Source organism: Anopheles ziemanni, chromosome 2 (assembly GCF_943734765.1).
Source record: "Anopheles ziemanni chromosome 2, idAnoZiCoDA_A2_x.2, whole genome shotgun sequence".
Taxonomy (NCBI): domain Eukaryota; kingdom Metazoa; phylum Arthropoda; class Insecta; order Diptera; family Culicidae; genus Anopheles; species Anopheles ziemanni.
Genome location: NC_080705.1, coordinates 66,919,311 through 66,944,431, shown reverse-complemented (window position 1 = coordinate 66,944,431; position 25,121 = coordinate 66,919,311). Strand labels below are relative to the sequence as shown.

The following is a 25,121-nucleotide window of genomic DNA, read 5'->3' as shown; positions in this document are numbered from 1 at the left end:
AGGTCATTCGAAAACCTTATTTAACAAAAAATTGATAAGTTTGAAGTGGTTTTTCTTAGTTTTCAAACATTTATGTAGGATGTTTAGGAATTCAACTATGAAAAATTAGAATGATTTTAATGAATCCATTCATTAGCAGAGAAAAAAGTTTTTCGGTTAACGGAGGCATGTTGCCCCACGTTACCTTACTCGGCCATCCCGACAGGACTATTAATGTCTGCACCATCCACGGGCCGTTCATTGTTTGTAACTATGTTCATTGGGACATTAATTGAACTATTCGAAGAGCACATCGGGTCGAGCCGATGGTATGGCACGCATCGCGAACACCTACAAAAATAGAAAGCGAGCTGACTTGCTGCTGCAATTATCCTCATTTTTTCTGACTTTCTGCGACCGGAAGGCAACAAAACTTCACTTACCAACATTCTTCGGTTAAATTCTGGGATATTGGTGAAAATTCGCGTGATCCGCACCACCGTTTGGTCGCGGTTGCGTAAAAGTAAAATTGATGTAGATTGCATGTAATTTACTCGCCCTCGATCGATGCACATTTAAATTTTAATTGAATTGTACGTCGCAGTTAATTCTTATCGATGTGCAATTTTTCCCTTTTCGCGCTTCGGGCGAGCCCGTCATTTTGTTCCCTCCCATTTGGCCACCGTAGCTGGGAAGCCTTTGCAACGGCGACGGCGGAAAAATGTGTTCACTGAAAACTGAACAATAACTTCAGCAGCGGTAGTGTTTCACCATTTATCCACCGCTACTCCTGCTGAACGCTTCGTTTTTCTTTAATGGCATAACTATGTTAATGCTATAAGCCCCCCGAATAAAGGTTGCCGGAAAAGGAGTGCGCGTTACCTAACGCATTCTAGTAGGCAGCAAAGCGCCGGAACCCGGCAACGCGGCCCATGCCCAGACTGCGTTCGGGTTGTTCAATAATTATTTGCCATAAATTTATATCTTCATAGCGTCATTCCATCGTCACCATCGTCGTCGTCGTCGTCGTCGTCGTCGTGAGAAGGAAAGGATCGCCCAATCGTAAAGTGTGCCGCACCGATGGCAGCCGGATGAATATGTCGGTTAATAGCCCAGCTCGTTCGTTACGGTGCATTCGCTATATATCAACAAACGCAAAACCCTTCCTACCGTACGACGCGACGGCCCCGCAGTTCTCCAACACCGGACTTTTTCCATCCACCATTTGCTAAGCCAAGCAGTCTTCCTACTGAAAAGCAGGAGTTGCGAACATGAGGAGTCAAAGCAATGTATGTAATCAAATACCGAAGTTTTATTACGGTAATTTGGCTAATCTGAATAACATTAACTAACATTGATCAATAAGAATCTATTCCTCATTGTGCAAGAGAATTTTCAAGATCTATTTATTTGACTACTTTCCGTAGGCCAGTGAGTCGTGTAATTTTTGAAATATTTTACAATTCGTCCACACAAAGGCTCTTAAAACATATTTAAATAATCTTCAGTTATCCTTTTGATGACCATTCGGTTACCCATTTGAGAGCATTCGTTTAAAAGCGACCGTAAGATTCTCAGCATAGCTTGAGATTTATTAGAGCTTAAATTAATTTGTTAATGAGTTTAAATTAATTTATTATCTCATCGTTTAAAAAAAAAATTACTTTCACGATTTGGTATAACAATTATTGAAACATTTTAGCATCAATTTCACGATGATGATTTTCATAGAGAAATAGAAGATAAAATTGAACAGATCAGTTGAACTTGGTTTGAAATAATTAAGCTCTTGCAATGATGTAAATTATTTTCCATTCCATTACTGGATGAGAAGTGTTCTACACCGCTGCCCTTACAGAGTCGTAGGAGCGCTATTGAAAAGCGCCCCATCAGAGGAGGAAGGATGTAACCAATGAACAATTTGGGGTAAAGGGAGCTTCCGGATGGACACCGGAATGTGACTACCGTGCGGTGGCACTTCCCTTTACAACGCTCACGAGCCAACAACTAACACGTGTGCGTACCCGGTCCACGCCCTGTTTTCTCGTTTCGGTAAAGCGTCGGAGCGTCCTTTTCAGCGGCAAACCCGCTTTGAATGGCACCAGCCCCCAGCTGGGGAAGTGCGGAGCGAGGTGTAAGGATATCATAAATTCTGCTTCCTCAAAGGCACTCAAAGTCTGCCGGGTTGTGTTATGCCACAAGGATATGGGGAGGATCTTCCTCAGCACGGTTGTGTGAGAGCGGACAGACAGTGCGCGAATGTAACAATAACTGCACCATTGTTTGCTTATGCTGCTAGCTAGCCAGAGCCTTCAAATACTTTGTCAGTAAAAGCCCCCTCCCCTTGGTGGGGGGGTTGGTGGGTTTTTATTATGCTACCAGCGTACCTATCCTATATCGAAGATCTTCCAGCACTCTGCCGGTCATAGAAGACGGAGTACGCGGAATGGCACACCTGTCGGGCATTTCTTTGCATCGAAAAGCAACCGATTGCAGCGATGTTCACCGGCTGGACCTCTTTGGCATGGCAAGGTGTGGTACAACTGTTGCATTTCTGGCCAATCCCCAATCGGAAAACGGATGCACACGAATGCGCTCAACAGGCGAACTGTTTGCATATTCTCATTTTAATAACTTCATTTGCCCGTTTTCCCATCGAATGGTTCACCTCACCTCCTACGGTACGGTACACACACGCGAACACGGTTCACGGAACTGAGCCTAAAAAAGTCGACGGTGCGCGCTCGTGTTTAACTTTCCCCAAATTTCCACACGCTCCACATGCAACGAAGATCGCGCGCTTCCGCATGGGTGAAAATGTAATGCGCTGTTTGTTCTTCGGCTTCATCGAGAAAATTAAACGACCCCACCTATTCACCGTTTCCTACATCCCCCCCACACCCACCCTCCGCCCCGAGGGATGGGTCCGACGTGGTTGTATGTCGTCCCCGCTGCGGGCCGATTGTTTGTTTGCTCGGAAGGTGCAACACACCACATTAAACCGCCGCGTGGTATAACGTGCTCGAAAAACGTTGGCCCGAGTGGGGAAAACCGTACCCGAAACGGACAGAGAAGGATGGATTCGCTTCGATCGGAAAAACATTCATCGCCATTATGAGTGAGCATTAGCGAATCATAATTTATTGTAATGCCATTCCACAACGCACCATCGTTCCGGTGGGGGGTTGCGGTATGTGTTGTGCGGTGACGGTAAACGCTGTCGAGCGAGGAAGTCCCACGGGGGAGGGAGGGAGGTGTGGAGTAGGGTGAATGAGGGATGAAGTTGTGAACCTCCCCGGAGGAAAACCGGGCTCCCAAGAAGAAGAAAAAAAGCAAACGAACTTAGTTCCCTTTCCTTTTTTACAGCTTGCCTTCCTTGTTTTGCTTGTTGGCCCCAATCCCGAAACCCCTCTTTTCGGGTGGCGGGGGTGTGGGAGGGTGGAATACATGGAAAGCCGTTTTGGCGTTTTTTACGATTGTTATTTTTATGAGAGCTTCCGCAAATACCGTTCGCGATGAAGGACGCTTAGGTGTTTTTTTTGTTTCTTTTTTTGTCTCTATTGGTTAATTCGTGACAGGATCGAACTTCGCGTCATAAACATGGAACAAGCCAGGGGCGGCCAATATTTTGCAAACACCGGTCCATGACTTTTGAACCGTTCTTGCTTTTTTTAACCAAGAAGCGGATCAACTTTTGTCTCATAGTTTACGACATAGTGTGTTCATTTTTGTCTCTGAAGCAACCATTTTTGCCCCTAACGGATCTGTGTTTACCTCGTAGTGATACTTTGTTTGTTGATCTATTAGACAATGTTAGAATTTAGTATGTGATCAAACTTTTGCTCTTTTTGCTTTAAGAACATATCTGCCTAAAAATGCATAGTTATGCAAAATAATTAACAAAATTATAAGCTAGCAATGGGTAAAAATAAAAAAAAACAATACTAGAATATGAGCAAACAAATCAAGTTACAGCATTAAAAAAAAATAAATAAATAAAAGACTATATCGATAAAAATGACTATTAGACACGACTTATTAACAGCAAAAATTTATTAAAGTTCATTTTCGCAGAGAATATTCATTCAGAATAACTACACAGACTAGACAACTGCGAGCAAATAAAGGTACCTGCAGGGTGAAATGGTGTCCAATGTAAAAAAAGTTGGTACAATTAAAACAAAAATGCCACCTTTCGATAATAGTGTTAAAAATAATCGTCGTATGATAATTAACTTTTTTTTTCTAGCCAATGTGCGGTGAGGGTTTGGCGTAGATGAACTGAACCTAATCATTAAATTTTATAATTTATTCCGCAGACTAGCAAACCGTGATTGCCAACCGCTGGATTCATACCAAGCCTCCAGGGCAGAATCATGTTTCCTGGCTTTGCATTTGCACGTGCTGCGAACAAACAGCTCCATGGGAAGCATTATCGTCGTGCCTTCGCTCACGGCGTAGCATGTAAGCCATCCCTGCACGTTCCCTCCACTCGAACCATTTCACTTTAAGCCAGAGGCCTCCGCTGAAGAAAAGGCGGCGGGAAAACAAAATAGGTGTGGTAGGCTATAGATAATTTATTATCGTTAAACAACCGAAGGGTAGCGTTTGGCCCACTGCCACGGTGAAAGGCACACCGACATACGCGCGAACCAGGGCGGCGATGGAAGGGGAGAGGGCCTAATAGATTTCCCGAATTAAACTGTTGCAAAATTTGATACGTTCCGTCGGCCGGGAGGCGCCGACCGTGTTGATGATTGACGGCAAAGGCGGTGCCACTTATACGCCTAGGCAAACCACCCGGAGGAGTCACCGTTTGGCGCTGGCGACGCCTTGACGTCGCGTAGTACATGAAATTAATGGGGATTACCAGTGGGGTTGGGAGGGAAGGGTGCTGGGGAAGCCAGCGCCGAAGTGTTTACCGAACTTGAAGGAAACAGTCATTAGAGGCCATAGTCGTCGTTGTCGTCGTCGTCGTCGTCATTGTTGAGGTTGAGCTGGTATATATGGAATATTGTGCGCAAATTTACAATCATGGAGGAACGAAGGATGTTATCGCTGCAGCAGTATGGAGAAATACAGCCGGAAAAATAATAGAGTCACTTTTAAACGCGTGTCGCATGTTTTTTTTAGCCGTCGAATATTATAAACATATCAAATTCCCTTTCGCATAAAAAACAAGATGAAAACCGATTTTTCCTTTCGCGTCACCCCAAATACTTTCCACCGAAAAGATAACCCTGCTCGAGTGCTTTCAACACGACGCTGTTGCCGAACTCATTAGGAACTAAATCAAATAGCACGGGAAAAACGGGTTGCCAACAAAACAGCGAACGGGAAATCGGTTCCCCCCTATCGAAAGAACTCAATGACTCGGAAGCTGATTGCCCTCCTCCCTTCCCTCTCTACCCAAACCGATGGCTCCCCAAAAATAACACCATCGGCCAAATGGATGACGGCAAAATGGATTTGGATTGTTTTTCCTTGCCACATAATTATGTGCCTCGATAACAACAACCCGTTTCGGTGGGTTGGAAAAACCGGCAATTTTCCGGCCCTCCAGCGACCCCCGCCTGCAATCAGAGGCAATGCGCTAGGAGTGCTGGGTGCGCAACCCCAACAGTTGGCAGGCTTCGTTCGGTCTCGGGCGAAATTCGAAGATGAAGTTTTGTCGAAGCACTTGTCACGGACCGCCACTTTTCCGCCTCCCTCGGTGCCCAGCTGACCCGCTTGAACACCATCATCGGTTGAGCTTCATTTGATGATCGAATGTTGTTTGTTGTTTTGTTGCTCTCGGTTTTTCGGCGCGCACTGTGCAAACGGGAGAAGATTGATTGATCCATGGGCGAATCGGGCTGGAGGGCCGGTGTTGGAGGGGTGGACAGGAAAACTCGAACCTTCCACCAACGTTCGACGCTGTATTACATCGCGCCCCTTCTACTTGACTGTCTTCTGTGAGTTCAACAAGCGGGGGGTTTTTAAAGATGGTTTATCGGTTTTTAATCAACTACCATCGTCTGAGCACTTGAAATGGAATATCTTTCGATCTTCCAATCTCATCGATTCGTCACATTTCACAGGCAATGCGTAGACTATCACACCGTATTGGCAACATACGAAATCAATTCATGAGGCCTCTGACTGTGCGCTAGAATATAAAATACATACATAAATAAGACAACCGAACAGATCAATCTTGGCGTTTAGCTCCAGCCAAAATTTTACAACTTAATTCAACTTTGCCATCGGTTTCGAAACTCGTAGAAACAATCGATAAAGGTACGATTATGATTCACAAGAAGCAAGACATCCGGCAATCAAAAAGCAATGGAAACGACACGAACAGCCAACCGTTTGAGGTATTCTCTGTTAAGATAAACAATAAGGAGAAAGGTAATAAGCTACGAGTTTCTGCAGGCACGCCGGGCCAGCCGCAACCGAGATGACACGAGTCACTGGAGCACGTTCTAAGTGGCATGGATAGGTTCAATATTTGTTCAAATAATAAAATTTCGAGAGGCCAACTCAAAACCGGGAAGATCTAAAGGCAGCATCCGCGCACGGCGAAGAATCAATATTGGCACAGTGAAATCGTTCGATTTTCGTAAGTGGTTTCACAAAGAAAATCGAAGACAGCCAGAGAAACAGAAGCGGGAGAAGCTGTTTCTGAGGGAGACCCGACCCGTGCGGGGATTCACTTTGGTTTTGAGGCCGAATGTCGCTACATCCTGGCAACAGGCTTCGGGTGGAATGATTGTCGAACAAATATATCCAACGAAGGGAGCAGGCTGCCCCCGGCTCGGGATTTTAAACTCATTTCGCAATGGTTTGCGAATGCGTGACGTGTGGTGTATATTCATGGGTAAAGGTAACAAACCCTTTTCTCGATAACACAACGCGATAACGAATTGGCGACGTTTGTTTGCTAAGTTAATGCATCCTTCCGCTTATATCAAAAATAAATGTTCAATACAACAGAACCACCTTGCTTATGCTGTGTACTTTATTTCGTTATTTTTGCAAAATGCCCAAAGCATATCGTTTACACTTTTGGTACATCGTCCATCACAGAAATGACACAGCTCAAAAAGAGGAAACTACTCAGACGATACGCCGAAAACCTTATCGTACTGCCATAGACAACGACCGTCTATTCCCAGAGCAACTCGATCAAGCAAGGACGGGTAATTAAGATAAACATAAGACAAGAAGACACTTTAAAAATAAAGTGTACGATACACATGGGTCACATCAGTTAGAAATGGTCCCTTCTGTGGAAAAGCTTTTATAGAAATATTTTTCCATAATGACCAAAACACATGTGATGTCGCTAAACATACGTTAGTGCGAATGAGAATCGGCGAACGAAATCAATCACGGTTCGGTTATCGGTTCAAAATAATTATACAAACCATTTAGCTAATGGAAAATAAAATAAAATGCTGAAAGTTTACGCCAAAATAACAATCGATTTTATTTAAATGATAATAGTCAAATTATTTTAATTGAAATCAACTCAAGTTCTTATCCAAACATCAAAATATATCTGATGTCAAATCGAGAGGATGGCCAAGAACTTTTGTGTTATACCAAAAGTTTCGTAGATAAAACGTTAATCCTTCAATCGGACAGAAATTGCTGTCCCTAGCGAAGCCTCCAAGGTCCAGCCGATTATTACATAACACTGGAAGTTGCGCTTGAACAAATGACAATCAGATTAAACTGTCAAATTGTTCAACCAATTCAACCCCCAAGTGCGATAAGTTTTTTTTTCTTGCAGCACCCAACGCTTATATTCCCTTAGAGAAGAAGATTCCCCGAACCCGAATCTTCTTCTCTGATTGAATCGTCATGGCAGCAGCTCGGTCAAAACCAAGGGAGTTAAGGTAGTTGATTACCGAGAATCTTTGTAAATTGGCGACCGTCGCTTTCGTTTTACGTTCGGTGGAAGTTTTTGCAACCTGCCTCGTAATTCTGCATTGGACTTAATTGATAATTCTCGCTGCCTTTCGATTAAATGACTAATGAATCGCTTTTCTCCATCATTGATTTTCGATGCCTTACATTAAAGTCAGGAAGTATTATATAAAATGTTTAAAAAACACCACCCCTAACTGATAACGAAATATATAAAGCTACTGGAGTGGTTAATTAATTATAATAGCTGAAGCAGCAACTAAGCTGATCAATAACATTACACAGTGAGACGAGTATTGTATTAAATCTCGAAATTCCTTCATCCAAAATGGTATTTCTTCAATTGTATAGCATCTGACAAACAGATAACGACGTGCCTGATGATGATAAGTAATCGACCATCCCCTTCATAATCACCCACTCTAAACATTTGCTTCGCCTTGCGCACACACACACACACAGACAACCAATGTTTGGTTGAGATAAAAATAACATGAAAATATTATGACAGATATGAATAAAATATGCCAACGAAAGAGAACAAAATCCAGGGCACGGGGATAAACGGAGCGCGGTGCACGGAACCGGGCGTCGTCTTCGCGCACCGTGGGGAAAAGGTGGAGCAACTCCCCACGGGCTATTAGGGGGATGCTAAGCGCCCACGGAAAAGCACCAAATTTTGGCCGGGGCACTTCACGTGCAAAAAGTTTCCGCCAGCAAAGGAAAGGAAAGTCGAAGCAAGGAAAGCTGCCTGTGCGTTTCGAAAGCGGTGAAGCTTTGGACGACAAGGCAAGGCCACAGGGGGGTGGCACAATGTTTCTTCCTGTTTGTGTGTGTGTGTGTGTGTGTGTGTGTGTGTGTGTGTGTGTGTGTGCGGCGGGCATCGGATCGCATTAAACCGTACGCCACCGGAGCCAGGCCCGAAGAAAATCGTCATTTCACCTTCACTTACCTCAACCAGTGACGTTTTGTGACACTTGTATGACAGCAAACTGCATCGTATTGATCGGCGAACCAAACCACCAGGATGATGTAGAAGGCGGTCGTGGTGTCGTTGAAGAACTCCGACATGATGGCTTCCATGCCTGGATGGTGGATAGGGGTAGAAGAAACAAAAAGGCGGGAAGAGAGGAAAGAAAAACAAAGGCCCATGAGTTCGGTATCTTTCTGATCGGTGGGAAAAGATGGAGCAAGATTAATCATGTGTCAGAAACGTTCAATATCTATGCGAACTTCCCTCCCATGAAGCGAACCCGCACCAACCATAGAAACCACCAGTGGCACACAGTTTCGCACGCACTTTTATATGTGTATGTGTGACCTGGAGAGGGATTGAGGCTAAGGCCGTAGTAGAGTAGAAGATACCAACAAGTTTTCCGGGAAAATTATGAATCCAACGCGAGATCACTTGGAGAGGTTGCCGGAGGAGCAAGTTGGAAGCGGTGAACCTGGTAACGTAATAGGTTAAAAGGTTTCAACCTATATCATCGAGGGGATTTCTGGCAAATTTCGACAAATTACAGCTCTTTTGTGCGTATGCGTGTGCTTGTATGTGTGTTTTTCTTCCGATTCCATACAGATGAACTTTTCTATTGTCACTTGTTACATTTGCGATTGCTTCATTTAAAGCCTTGTTCGTTTTAAAGACTTCTATTTTACGGTATCCTTAAAAAAGGACCATTAATGCAGCTCTGACGTACCATAGTAAACGCAACGTTTATTCGTTCAAATGACCGAACTTTAAATTATCTGTGAAAAGGCAATAAAATCCCGGCACATGGAAGGCTACGAGTTTGCTGGTTTTAACTAAATTGCGCCGAAAAATATTGTGTTCATGCTAAATCATGACACTTTTACGCTCCCGCACTCGCACTCAGCTTAACGAATACGGCACAGGTCCGATCCCATTGCTTCCCGCAACTCAACATCAGCCACGGGTGAGGACACAATAAAATATGTAACGATTATGACTATGACAAATCGCATTCCCACTCATCTTTGACCGACCGACGCAGTTCCCTTCTCCCGGTGGATGTTCCGAGCCGAAGCAACGTCGCGTGGCGTTGCGTTTGTTGATGGTCGAAATAAAATTACAAACTCCAAAGTCATTCGGCCACCGTTCGGTGTCGTTTTTGGCGAAATCTACGTTCTCGTTTCCAGGTTGTTGCAGAGCGGTCGGTTGGGGTGGCCAGCCAGTATGAGTTGCAAATTGTATTCAAACCGAGGCTCGGGGTTCGAGTTCACTTCTGGGGTACTGTCCGATGACAACAACACCGAAGGGGGGCACATTTCGGTGTGTATGTGTGTGCAGCATAAGGCAAATATAGTTCTGCATACGGTGTGTCCTTTCAAGGGGGCGACGATGGCATCATCATCATCATCATCATCGTCGTCGTTGCCCTTGTCGTCATCGTGCATGTCTATGGTTCCTTTCTTTAAGTCTTCTTTCGCTCTGATAGGATCGTATCAAATTTAATTCACACCAAGACCACCATCATCCTCCATCCAAATGGGATTGGGGATTCGGTGGCGAGCCCTTTTGCCTGGCGACCGAACGGCGGAACCGGAGAAGCCACCAGCTCCGTACAGGCAGCCGACTTGTGCACACGGTTTGCCACGAAAAGACGAACACCAGACGAGCATGATGGGGCTGGGCAGGTGGGCAACTTCAATAACGAGGGATGGGTTGGGCACCGGGTAGCTTGGACTTGTTGGCATATGAAGCTGCTGCCTGGGGCACCCGTTCTGCTGCTGGCTCCGAGCCTGTTGCTTTCCGCTGTGTACATACGCTAAAATAATTTATATGTAAAACGAGACATCGGACGTTATAATATGTGAAATAGGATAGAAGATGAATGTTTCGTTATATCAATACGCTCCCCCCCCTCCGTTAAGCCAGCCCGCACATGATACCCAGGGCACGGTGTGCAAGCGAATGGGTAGCGCCAGTTAGCATAGGCGTGTTTGACAGTGAACTTCACGTGGGACGTCGTCTGCGAAAGCGTCCCGGAACCGGAAGCCAAACATTGGAGCTGGCTATGAAAAACTAAACCATCGCCGTTTCGAGACGGGGGCAGGGTTGACATATTGCTTTTTAGGGCTTTGCCCAACCATTTATGCACGGTATATATTTGCCCCGCCACGAGCCCGAAGCGCAAGGGCTCAGAATGATCACTTTCAGTGCGAGCCATTGGTGGTTCACGATTCAATTAGTTCAGAGTTCAAACTGCAACAGTTAATGTTAATTTAATTCAGGCCCTTTCCGAGCAATGGCTAACGCGAGTTTCGTTTTGTTTTTTTCAAGCGTCGAGAAAAAATATTTGCTAAACATGTTGGTTGCTTAAATAATAATTCCTCGTCCATCATTTAATAGACACGATTTATTGTGAAGAATTGTCATTTAAACAGTCCAGTCCATCACTTGATTGTGATGGAAAACACGGTACTTTGTGGTGTAAAAAAGTCATAGCAAAAACAAACAAAAAACATCATTAAGGATATATGAAATGTACCTCTCAGTGCAAATCAATCGGAGCATAAATGATCGATGAGTTGAGCGAATCTTTTTGCGATATTAATTTAATCCGAATCGCTTCCATGGTGTAGGTTACACGTGAGGGTGAAAAAAACCAGTCGGTTCGGTGAAATGCAACGGGCAAACGCAACAGGAATGCACCCCCAAACCGAAAAGTCGGTTCCATGCAGTTCATTTCATTGCATTCACGTCACCCGGGGGCTACACTTCGTCAAATAAACCCTACCGCCGTTGCGTGTAGCTGGAAATTCAATTCAAAAATGAAATTCAACCATCAGACATTGCTTGTGAGATGCGAAAAAAACAACGCACGGCAAAAACAATATATTTGATTAATTTGTTTGATTAAATTCAATACTCTTCCTTCACAGTAATCAAATTAACACGCATATCCAGCGTTAGGCGGAACATCATCATCAGCATCGTGGCATCGGGACGAACGATCGGATACGTAAGGACGCAGCGTGGCGGCGGTCGGCAAAATGATCTGTTGCCCGGGACGACGAACGGTACACTCGGTGTCGATATCGATGTCCGGCCCGCTGATGTATGTGCGGCGATAAATAACTGCCCACGACCGCGTTTGCGGACACGTTCGGTGATGGAAATGGACAGTCCATTCCAGTCCGGGGTGTGCATATGCCGGTGGGTGAACGAGGGGATAGCACTCGGGACCGGGAACTGCACTGCGCACCGAACTCCCACCCTTTTGCACGTTTGCAAACCCTCCTACAGACAAACTGTACCCATTAACGCCCGTCCAGCGAACGATTGCACGACACACGGTATGAGAAATGTATGCGGAAAAACGCCGGGTAAAATGAGAGCAACACAAGACTGTTACTTTTCTCCGGTTTTCCCCAAATTGGGGTATGAATCTTTCGCTTCGCAGTAGACCACACCGAAGTGCAACGCCATCGAAACCAAACAAACTGCCAAAAACGCTGGTGAACGGTGTGACGCGTAACAGGTTCACGTTCACTCGGTCTCACCGTGCTTTGCCGTTAGGCATCTCTTGCGGACAGATTGACTAATTCGGGAAATTTATGACATTGCCGGAAGGATAGGAACAGCGGAGACTTCGTTAGATGTCCTTGCACAGTGGATAAAATACGCATACGCGGTCGAACGTTTTTCTGCATTTTAAAAGATCTTGCTTTTGTGTTCTGACGTACTTTTTCAGACTTACTATATTTCGTACCAAAAAATAAACATGCTCTTGAGTGAAGAAATTGATGTTCAAACAAAACACCCTTCTATTGGAGTACTAAGAAACTATTCTCTTAATGTTTTTTTTTGTAAAAAAAAATGAGCGATCTTCGAATGAGTCTTAAAAATGCTACAAAAATACTTGCATTAGAAACTGCGGAGGATTTTAAGAGTAATAATTTTTATAATTTTAATGAATTCATGGGTAGTATCCGGTATTCTCATGGCGTAAAATAAGAATATACAAAAGAAATCAATATACATTTCCACAAAAACAGACAGATTTACTCGATTCTTCCTGAAGAATGGCGCATCTACAAACGCTAAATGTGACCAATCTATATACAATAAAAAAGTAAATGCAACGCACTATGCCTTAGCTTTATATTTTATGATCCACGTTAAACCATTTGTTTCTTGTACAAGTTTCTATACATGACCAAGTTGTTTTTCGTGTAAATATATTTAAAAAAAAAGATTTATTTTAGAATACATCTTACTGTGGCACGAAGAACCAATCAACAAATTTCTTTGTTTTTGGCAAACCAAGTTAAAGTTAGTATCATCTAACATGTTGTTGCAGCTTTTTGACTAAAGAGTCAAATGTTATATTTTACTAACTGAAAGAATACCAATATCCCGGCTAAAACACCGTGAAAGTAAAAAGGGACAGTTTCAATAACCAAATGAGTTTATTAATATTTACAGGAAAACAACCGTTTTGTTATCAATACTTTTCAACAAATAAAAATAATTCTTTGTAGTTTCTACTTCGAGGAAAAGTGTCCACCTCTTTGTCGTACAGTGTATTCATCTTTTAACCAGAGATGTCCTCTCGTTTTCCCGCAGTGAAACACTCACTTACCCGGGGTTGTGTTGTGATAAAGCACGTGCTCTCTTTCACTTAGTCACCGGTCCACCGGTTTGGCCATCCCAGCAACGCAACGGAAAAGGATGCGTTTTACGCAAAAGCGAGCAATTTTACCGTCCGATGTAATTGATCGGAAATCGGTTTGTTTGCTTTCCAGCACTCACCACTCGGGCGGCAGAACAGCATCACCACCACCACCACCAGTCATCATCATCATCATCATCATCATCACTCGAGAGCACTCGGATGAATCTCCCAAACGGGAAATGGCCGAGATTGAAGCATCGGGTTACAAACAAACCTTGCATCGGTTTGGTCGCCCTTGGCATGTACCATCGAGTGGTGTCCATCCTTGGTTACGATATGAGATACGCGTTCCATATGCAGGGTGTATATTTGTCCACTGGCCATAAGATGCGATGGTGTGCCTGCCCTTGCCATCGAGTTTTGCCACCATTACCGAAGCATGGGCTTCCCGACACCATCGGGCCCGGGCTTCCAGTGGAGCTGGTGGGAAATTGATTTCTTTCCCGGAACAACGCTTCGTCCTCTGTCGTTGCCCAAATTCATCATGAACATATTTCGATGGCTTCTTCGTTTCATCATCTCCCGGTGCGGGACGGTTTGCGGTGGTCTCCGTTGGCGAAATGAGAAATCAAACTCGAAACGTAATTTATTATATCGAATTGTAGGCCACGCTGGAATCATACAAGTGTCATATATTATTTTCCACACAGTTTTCCGCCCACTTTGGAGGGCTGGAACGCAGCAAAGCAGCGCTGGGTGACGATCATAACCGCGCGCGGCTGCGGTTTCAAATTTCATCCTCGTCAGAGCCCGTACCAACGGACGCAACCCCGATGGTTCTCCCAAGGGTTCTCCCGAGGGATCCGTCGCCTTTTTCGCTCGGAGACACCGGCACATACACCACGCGGACCCCATCCATCATGGGTTGCAGGAGAAGTGCGCTCGCATCCACGCGGACTATCATTTCATCCCGGCCTCGGAAACATTGTTTGCTCGAAACTTCGACTACTCCAGCCGACAACACGTCACACACCCTCCCACTCCCTAGCTGCGATTAATAAATCTTGATCCGATTTCATTTCGTTCAGCCTTATCATCCCCCACACTCGTACACTCTCCACAGCGAAGCTCCAAAAAGACAAACACACACACGCACACACTTTCGCACTAGGGAGTTTTCCTTGTTATCCAGTGCACTAGTTTACTTTTGCTTGTTTTCTGACCATCCAAACCCATCAGAGAGAGTGTAGTGGCCCCCCTCTGGCAAAACCGACGCATTGGGGGTTTCATATTTTTCCGGGAAGCACGAAAAACACAAGTGCACGAAAGGAAACGCCGGCCGGTCGGAAAACCCATTTATGGATATCTTTTTCGGATTGATTATAAATAAGCATTTTTCCCTCGGACGCGAACATCTCCGGACGAACGCATTCCTCTATCCGGGATTTGATTCACTGAACGTGTGATGAGTCCCGGAGATATGTGGAGACGTGGGCGGACCTATACCACTTGGCCAGCTAGCGCGAAGGGAGTGTTGAGAGGCGCTCACGGGGGGAAAACACATGCCAGGGAATAAAAGTGGGTTGAATGATAGGCACTTCAGGTCAGATTTTCTAACCATCGATACACTTAGTGCTGATCTTCCTGACCCATCCTCCGGAGGCATCCATCTCGTTTGTCTACTTACTTCCTTACTCCTTAGCTTGCCTAATAGCCGTACAGGGTTGTCAAACGGGGGACAACAAAATTCCCTTTTTATTAAACAAAACTTGATGATAGTTAAACTGGTAACAAAAAAACAATTTGTATATAACCAAACAGAATGTCTCGTTTGTCTCATTGAAAATAAAATATTTGATTTTGTTAAAGTATGTAACTTACTCCACACAGAAGTATATTAAAATGTAACAAGTGTAACTTAAACTTACTCTTACCATTTTGATTTAAAAACTCGAAATAAGTAAACAACGCTACGATAAAATAAGATAAAAACTGTACTACTAACTCCGTTTGCCTGCCCTGGCATCATGGGGAAATCGATCTGGCGGCCAGCTAGTAACCGAATTATTGACACCCGTGTTTCGCTTCCGACACTTTCGGCCGTCCGAGTCTGCCTTTGTAGGGGTGGCGCACGCAGAAAAGGCACGTCTTTAATTGAATCGTGATTATTTCTCATTCTGTCTGATTAAGAAAATAGATTAACCGAGATTTTCGGTTATCACTCTTTGCGTGGCAGTCGCAGCAGAGGGCAGGGCCCATCTCTATGCCCATTAGTGGACGTGGCAAAATTGTCCAAAAAATGTTTTAGCTCATACGAAAAACAATCCAAGCCATATAGTCAAAGAGTTCAAGAACTTGAGAAGACAACTAAAAACAGTTGTACCAAAGGATTCTAAATAAGCAACTTAAAAAAAACATTTGCAAATCCCTTTTGCTTAGAAAAACAGAATGCATACATTACGAATACCACCAAACCGAGCGAGACGCACCGGCAACGGTATCTTCTTCTTGCACCTCGGGACACCGACCTCGATTGATATAAATTAATTTGTTTAATAATTAAACGAAGCTCAATAAACAACAAATTAACCCCACACTGTGCGGAATTGAAATGAGTCAACATTATCGGATGCGACCCCCGATCGATTTCCCGCCGGAGCAGGAAAAAGAAATTGACACCCGGCGCGGGCTCTCGGCACGGCTCCCGGAGAGATACACACGCCCGCTAGAGAAAAAGCGTTGCGTATCGAAATGTGTCCCCGAGGTTTCTGCAACCGGGCAGGGAACGCGGGAGGGAGGGGCGTAAGGTATGCGAGATGGTTTCAAACTAAAATAAAACCCAGTAAAGGATGGAGCGAAGTAAGTAAGCAAAAACGAGCGAAAGACGACCCAGTGAAAAACAGATACATCCTACGTTCCACCGGGCGCTCCTAGGGTGTCCGTTCCGATCCGTCCGAGGGGACGGCCTGGTGTGCCGTCGCAACGGAGGCAGGGATGAAGACGTGCGCGCCGCGGCGGATTGACAAAGTCGAAGGAAAATAAATATGTAGGAAAAGCCCGCCGCAACCGAGCGGGATGAAAAATAGAGCGGGCATTGCGGACGAAGGCACACAATCCCCTTCGATGCGCAACGGACACGTTCCATTCCGGGGGACATTTTAAGCCGTAACGAAAACAAACCCGCACTACCACGGAACCCCCCTCCCGCTGGATCGTAGAGCGGAGGCTGTTTTATGTGTGCCAGTGGAAAAAAGGTGTCCAAGCACGGCCCGGGGAAAACCGTTTAGGAAACCCGCCCGGGAACCGAGTCCGAAGGGTTTCGCAGCGGACACGCAAACGCGGTCCTTAGGGATTCGGGGCCCGAACACCGATACGATTCGGGGCAGGGGATAAACACTGCCGAAGCGTTCGAATTAAAAATCCGCTTCCGCTCCATGGTAGCCAGGCTGAAGAAATCGATCCCGTATCTCAAGGCTGGTGCGACCCTGACGATGGTCCGGTCACTTGTTTTTCGGCACCAGAGGAAGACGCCGCTGCCGAAGAGATAAATAAGAGGAATGAGTGGGGCGGGAAACAGAGAAATCCCTACCAAGCTCCCGAGCTTGAACACCTCGTGGAACCATTCGGGTTCGGGAAACCGGAAGCGAATTATTTGCTTTCCCCGAAGGTAGCCTACCCCGGCCTGTAGGCGTTGTACTGGGCGCTGTTGTCGTAAGGCTCTGGTGAGCCTGTTTTGCTGTTTGCTTTGCTTCGGAACGAATCGTACTTCCGGTTCCCAACGGTCGAAGAAAGGATCTCTCTAAAGGATCGCCCCCAAAAGGAGGACAAGCACCCGGGGTGGTTGCCAGCCGGGTCGGTGTAGCTGTAGCCTGCTATGTATCGAATGTCTGCGCTCGCTTCGTCTTCGACAAAAGCATAAATTATTTCCCGCTGTGAGGAACGACAACTGAAATTAGGCTGATGAATAAAAATGGTCGTCCGTCGTCCGATGCGGTCGTGCTCGTCGTCGTTGTCGTCGTCGTTGTCGTCGTCGACGTCGTCCTCGGGCCAAGGGGGTGCACACTCTTCTTTCCTCCCCGGGAACCTTACGACCAGAATCCTGCGTATTAGTTGACCGCCTCCCGCCCCCCGGGTCAACCGGGGAGGAAGGACAAACAAGCAATGAAAAGGACACCCAGTTGGTTCACTGGCCAACTTTCGCTTTCCCCCTCCGCTCGACCCCCTGGAAGGTACGTGCTCTATGGTCCGGCTCGGGAAGCCCTTTTATGGATGCAGGATGTGTCGAGAAGTAATTAGAAAGATGGGCGGTAACTAATTGATTGAAATTGTTCAACGTTTCAACACGATCGATCGTTACCGGACAATCCACGGGCACGGGCTAGGGGTTGAAACAACACAAAAATAGGAACCTACAACCACAGTGGCAAAGGCAGAGAAAGAAGACATTTAACCACGTCCCAAAGGTGCTCAAAAGAGCGCAAAAGTTTGTCCTTTAACGCTGGCCGGGTGCTGCTTCGCTAGGAAACGATACCACAACCGAAGTAATATTTCATGGGCCCTCAGAGCTAAAAATTGCGAGGTTAATCATTTCCCGGAATCCAGTAGCATTACTTCCCATCCGAAAACCATTTATGCTCGACAAAAGTTATCGCTGTACTGTTGCAAAACCCAGCGAAAATCATACTTAAATCGATGGGAAAGAAAAAAATATGAAACCGGGAAAAGTTAATGCTTCCACGCAGTCAACAGATCGAACACCAAGTTCCTACCGGTCTATTCTAGTTGGACGATAATCCTTGGTATTCCGCCTGGGGAGGGGACAAGCAGAAATAAAAATGCCTTGATAGAGCGCACAAGTTTATCATCACATTTTTCGATTCGTTCAGCACCGGCTGTGGCCTGCCCGCCGGTACAACGGAGAAGCTAATCAAAAGCAAGCGCCGTTGCCAAGGATTCCTTTCCGTTCACCTTGCCGTTGCCGGAGAGATTCCGCCCGGTCGGTTGGGTTGGCGTACGAGGAGGGGGCAAGCAACGAGGTGCCATCTGAGTGGGGCCGCCCGTTCACGTACGAAATTATTCAACATTTAATTCCATCGATTGATTTGCGAAAAAAGTTCACCGCTGAGGAGGGCGATGTCGAATCAAAATAAAATACCGAAATAATAATAATAAAAAAAAAGTCCTAGAAGTCCGTGCCATGCCGTTCTGATAGGCAACGTCCAAGGACAGATTGAGGCCTGGGGATGGGGGAAGAAGGCACACATCATCGTTCACATAATTTTTCCCATTGCTAAGCATCTCCCGCACTACACCATGCGTTTCTTTCTTCCTTCCATCGGACGCTTTATGCTACAGTATTATGCTCAACTAGGGCGCGATTTCGATTCAAAAGTTATTTCCGTTCCGTTTCGCGTTCCTTAACGCTGCCTTTATTTCGCGTCGAATCCTCTCCTCCCCTTATACGACACAAAGCGCAGTGAGGCTTGTTTGTGCGCGAATTGATCGTAATGCTCTAATTGAATTTCCCGGAACACCAGCAAAGAATCTAATCGATGTTGGAAATTACAGAATTTGAATAATGTGCCAAAGGTCGGCGCGGCGCATTTTCTCTCTCCCGCGTTCCTATCAATGCCATTATATGTCCGTCACCGTTTGAATGACGGTCGGACAGCGATACTTATAGTGAAAAATATGATAAACAAGGAAGAGAAAAAAACACAGTTGGGACAAATGATTCCCCAACAAAAATGATCCACATCTTGAAACACATCATGAAAGACATCGGCGTTTTTAATCGGACAAAAATATTATAAAGAGCACCCGTCGTGGGTGGACAATCTATACACATTTTGACTTCTGAAAAGAAATGAAAGATCAATCGTCAATCAATCAACGGTGGACAATAATAAGAGGAAAGGTATAGCGCGAGCTATGCATCGCCGAACGGTTCCGGGAAGAGGAGAGACATTTTTCTATCAAGAAGTTGGCAACTATCTAACTTTGAAATTAGATTTGTATGGTTTGATTTCTTCGCTTCGCAGAACCGATCAATGGTGACCGCGCTATAACGGAAGTATTCTACAGATTTAACGTCGTTCCGCCCCGCGTCCGGTACGAACTCGATTTGAATTGAAAAATCTGAATAACAAACTGAGTCAAGTTGATTTGAAATCGTTCACCGAACACGCAACACACATCTGGAGTAGTATTAAATCTAAGTGAAATCATACAAACGTAATTCAAATATGAACTCACAAAACAACTGTCTGTTCGAAACTTCAGCGGATGATGCTTCCACAGGAAGGCTCATCGAGTGTTTCCGCTCTACTTCCGAGCTTAAAAATGCACTCACTTTTAATAGCTACCTGCTTTATATTCATTACACAAGAATTAGCCACGCATCTACAGGCCGGATGAGGGGTGAGGCATTGGCAGAGGCAGGAGCCGGCATACGCGACCATGAAACTCCCTAAATCCCGCACCGGAATGATGCTCCGTAAATCCGTAGCACCACACGGCACTCCACTGGGTTTCAACTTCAGCACGTGCAAATAAACATAAAGCACGTGAATGCATAGCGGTGCAGCGGTGGATTGCAACGTATGCATATGTGCGCTGGTTCGGGTGCTCCACGAGTGAGAGCAAAAGAGAAGTCACAAAAGGACAAAAACACTTCAACTGGAAGAAATTTTTGTTGCACACTAATTGGATTACAAAATCGGCAAATAAAGGTTAATGTAGCGAGTTTCGATGGAACGAGCCCCCGCGACCATACACACACACAGACGTGCCGCTTTCACATACCGATGGTCATGGCAACGGTGGAGGAGACATGCCAGAACTACACCAGCACAGCCGATGGGAAGAACTGGTGGTGAATTCCATCACCGCCGTGTGTTCGACTGAACATTTATGAATGAACCCACTAAAGTCCTTGGCGTAACCGGGTATGCCGGAGCGGCAGCACAGATTTTCCCGCTAGTGGTTTTCGTTGAGGGCGCTTCGGTGTGGCAACGGAGCGAGCAGTCAGTCGATCTTTACCCTCCTGACACTGACAGTCACTGGCGAAAGGCTGCGTCAACCACTCGCACTGCAAGTGAATCAGGACACAAGGGCACAAACACACGGACCACGGATGTTCTGTTGGTGTGCGCCCTTTAGTATGTAAAATATATACTCGATAAGAGGGATTACAGTCATAACTTTTAATTGGTTTTACATTTTCGAACGGTTTCACTTCGAACGAGGGAAACGAAGGATGCGCCCGGAACTTGCAAAAACCGACAATCGGAAGTAACTATCTACGGCCAAGGAGATGCTCCAAGACCAAGAAGCGTTTGCTAACCGAGTAGGATCGAATCGAAATGTACCATTTAACATACAAACTCTTTAGACGCCGACGCACAAACAAACGTCGGCAAACAGCTACGGAACGGAAGTAATTTCGTTACGCGTTATGAACCTTACGCACTGGCACCTTCTTCCTCCAGTGCTGTCCCTCCATCCCGGAAACCATTGCGGAAGAGAATCGGGTTGAACTCCGTGTTGTTAGAGAAAGGGATCGCAGGTATTCATGTCCTCTGCCGAGTTCCGAAGCTCTTCCTCCCTAGATACCCGGCACACCTGGAGGCAGGACCTCGGCGGTAATGAGAAGGTGTCACGAGACAGGCATGACACCCATAATTCCTCGTTTATGCGAATGAACATGCTGCAATGTGCTGCACTCCGCCGCCGTCGACCCCTTTTCGCTACGAAATCGATGTTTACGCTCTTTTAGCCACTTGATGTGTGTACCTTTCGGCTTACGGCTAAGCGATGCACAGTACCCGGCGCCGCTAGTGACCACCGGCAGTCCACTACCGTTCGTCCCAAACGCGCCACAGGAGCAGCATAAGCTTTATGTGCATACATACATAGATACACACGATCGCTGGAACGGATCGTGTTCGAAACAAACACGTTGGATTCCGGGAGCGGCATTGGCCGGCTCGGGGTTCTTTAGTGGATTAAGTTTATGTACACAGTGAAGTTCATCTCAAACAGATGGGATTTGGTGGAACATTTTTCGTCGAGGAGTTCGTAGAAAACGGGGCGAAAAAAGAGTAAGTGGAAAGAGAGAGATAGGAGTGCTCAAAGGATTTGGTATGCTGAACCCAGCCCGATGTGTGGAGTCCGACCAATCCGTTTCTTTTTTCAGACGGCCAATTAACGGCAATCCGTTGCTGAAGTAAAAACAATCGACGGCACGTTTGTTGCTTAATGGTTGAACGAATTCTTGGTACTGAGTTGTTTTGTTAGAAACTTAAAATCACTATACGTTGACTAAGCAAAACATCTTAACATCATTCTTTGTTTGCTTATGGAACTTTCCCCCAACGAAACGTACAACTTTGTGGAGAAACCATTCCTGGTAAATTGCTGCCGGTACTGAAACACTACCATACACAAGTTGTGAATAAATTTATCAAAAGAAAAGTTTACACTCTCTTGGCTTCGGTTGGGACAAGTGGGCACGTGCCTGTCAAAAGTCCAGCACACCCGACTTAAGCGGCATCGAGCTGAAGCAACGTGTCACTTGACGATGCGCATAAATTTACACTACGGCATTATCCACATCACCATCATCATCGTCATCGTCTCCGGTGTAACCATATTCATTGAAAAACAATTCTTTAAAGCTGTGCAGTCTGGGCGGCGAGTGGGGGAGGGAGAGTGGGGCGTCACGGTAGTGCAAAGATTTTGCACTTATGCCATACTGCGTCCAGTGCCGGAAGAAAAGATGCGGGACAGTTCACCACATGGCAAGCAGCATGAAAATGATTCCACCCAGATTCGATACATCACCGTGTGACACCGTCTTTGCTTTTCCTTCGCATCGAGGGATTCCCGGCCATTTCGATGGCCACATTCGGCTATGAATATTTTGTAGGATACACCGTTTGTTTGCTGGCGACCATTTTATCGTGCAAATTTAATTTACACAATTCCACTGAGAAGAAAATTCAGTGGAGATTTTAACGTGGATCATGTTGGGAAGGATGCCAGTTCTTCGACGTGCAAAATTGGTCAAGTGTGAAAGTAAGTAAATCTTCTATGATCTTTCCAGTAAGACACAAAGAAGGAAAGCCAAAATCAACTATATGCCAGCAAAAAGTGACTCGCTATGCTTTCAACGGTCTGCAACAAGCTCTTCGCTCTGTTGCGAACTGTTGCGATGGGGACAAAATTAATCGTTACAGTGTTTCACAATTACCACCCGGTGGACGCCAGTAAATCCTGGAGAGAAAAATTAGTTTATCTGATTTTACTAAGCCACCAACTAAACCCACCAAAAAAGGCTAATAAGCTGAGCCGATATGGGACAGATCCGAGGTCCGAGATGCCAAACCGGGAACAGATTTATTCCACGTCAATTTGTACGGATTACTACGGTGTGCAAGAATAATACCGTGGCTGGATTCCGCAACTGGACATGGTGGTGCACGCGAGGGCAACCGGCACGATCTAACTGTAAGCATAATTTCATGAATCCTAGCCGCAAACATTAATATCTATAAAATAGCGGTTTCCCCCGAGAGCGCGCTCGGGTACAACATTTTCCCGTGCAGAACTCATTTGTTTGATGTATTTATGTATTTCCGTACAACGGCGAGCTTTTACGGACGCCGCACCAAAGCCCAACGCACCCTGGATTGGGATGAGGAGAGAGGAGGAACATTCCACGACACATGAATCTAATTATCTCAGCTACTACGAGTCTCTCTCCGAGCGACGAATTCAAATGCAATGGGGTACATGAAATCCCCTTTGTGGAGGGGCCGGTAAAAAAGGCATACGTTTCAGAGGTTATTAGATTGCTCATTTACCGAAGAGATTCCCACGGCGACAGCGACGCCCAACGCCGATCAATCGGGCCAATCTGGATCGTTGGTGACATGAGAGTCAACCTCGTGCGGCGCAAAACGAATCAACCTTTGTGCCCGTAAACCCGTGACGAACCATTTCATAATGTAGCACTGTTCATCTGCCATTTCGAGGCCGGTTTCGACGCAAGATTACATTCAATAGGCCCCCCTCGTTTGACCACCCTCCTGGCATGTTCGGTTCCACCTTAAAGGAACCGATGGAGCTAGGAATTAAATATCATTTCATTTCCTCCATGCCCTGAAAGCCCAACCGGAGCAAAGTAAGGCTCATCCTCATTCGGTCGGATCGAACACATCAATAGTTGCTTTAGACGAAGGTACAGACGGCGCAACGTGTCCTATTAAAATGCATACCGTATGGCATCGCCGAAGGGCATGCCGAAACCGACCCGGCGCCCGAAAGTCTTGGGAAGGGGAAGCCACCACACACATATACACCCGCATACTCCGGCACTGCAAGCGGCCATCAAACGAATTCTGTGACGTTTGTAATTTCCTCATTTAGATTCGTAGTATCACCGCCGTATGCCCGACGTCGACGGTGTGGTTCGCAATCTCTCCGTCCGGCACTCGCATCAATTCCCATTAACTCCGGCGCGGTACGGTTCGGTTGATTGACTGATGCAAGTAACCCCCGGTACGGTCTCCCGCGCCTGCTTCACCATACGGCACACCTTCAAATCGCCGTCATTCGCCGTTTCGGGTGGTTTATAATTCGGGCTGTGTCAAAAGCGGAAATCTGCGCGCCTCCAAGGGAGTGTTTTTTTTTCCACCATTTGTTTTTTGCAATTTCCACAACATTTCCTAACGCAGCGGATGCTGATTGACGTGGTTTTGCGGCGAACTGCAAATGAACACGCACCCGAACCATTCCGCCGAATTTCACATCCTTCCCGGTGGTTTGTAAAGAGGTTCCCGTGCCGCGTCCTTCGGCATCATATATATTTAATATATATCACATGCAACAATGGATGATGGATAATAAATTTGAATGGAACTCATCTATCAATCAATATCGCACGTAATTAATGTATGCGGACATGAGGCTGCAACAAAGCGCGTACCATTGTATCGGTATTTCCGGGTCCCGCGCGTGTGTAATAACGCCATACGATGGTGGATGCTGCCGCACGGTCACGAGTGTATCGTATTCTGTTCACGAATGAAATGTATTTATTAACAGTTGCCACAACGAACGGCCTGCGATGTGGGATTTTGCAAGAATTTTGACGGAATGTCACAAGAACAATAGACGTGTAGGTTTTGCTGTTATTCAATGGATAGTAGAATAGGTTCCATGGATTACGAAACATTTGTTACATTATTTGAAAGATATTAAAATTTTCAGCCTCTTAAATTACTACCTGAAGTTTTGTAAATACTAGCTTGACACCCCGGCGAAGATCGGTGAAGAAAGGATTGAGAAAAGAGTTATGGTTTTAACTCTTTACTTTATAGTTATGTTTTAATTTGATAGTAACGATAACGGCATATTTCAAATGTTTGATATTTCATCGATTTCACCGTGTTGTATAAACCTTGTTGTACAACTTTGGTTGATACACCTTGACATATTTGTACATAATTGTTTTGTTCCTTATAGTAAAACTAAGTATCAATTGTAAAATTTAGATGATTTTATCAGTGCAGTGCTTAA

At 45.6% G+C, this 25,121-nt stretch overlaps 1 protein-coding gene across 1 annotated transcript in view; it reads right to left on the bottom strand.

The window, feature by feature from the left end:
* The window catches only part of LOC131292771 (membralin), a 49,004-nt gene that overhangs the window by 14,656 nt on the left and 9,227 nt on the right, over window positions 1-25,121 (bottom strand). The window contains exon 9 of the mRNA XM_058320888.1: window positions 8,849-8,981. Coding sequence (XP_058176871.1) covers window positions 8,849-8,981 — 133 coding nt within the window. The remainder of the gene's footprint in view (window positions 1-8,848; window positions 8,982-25,121) is intronic.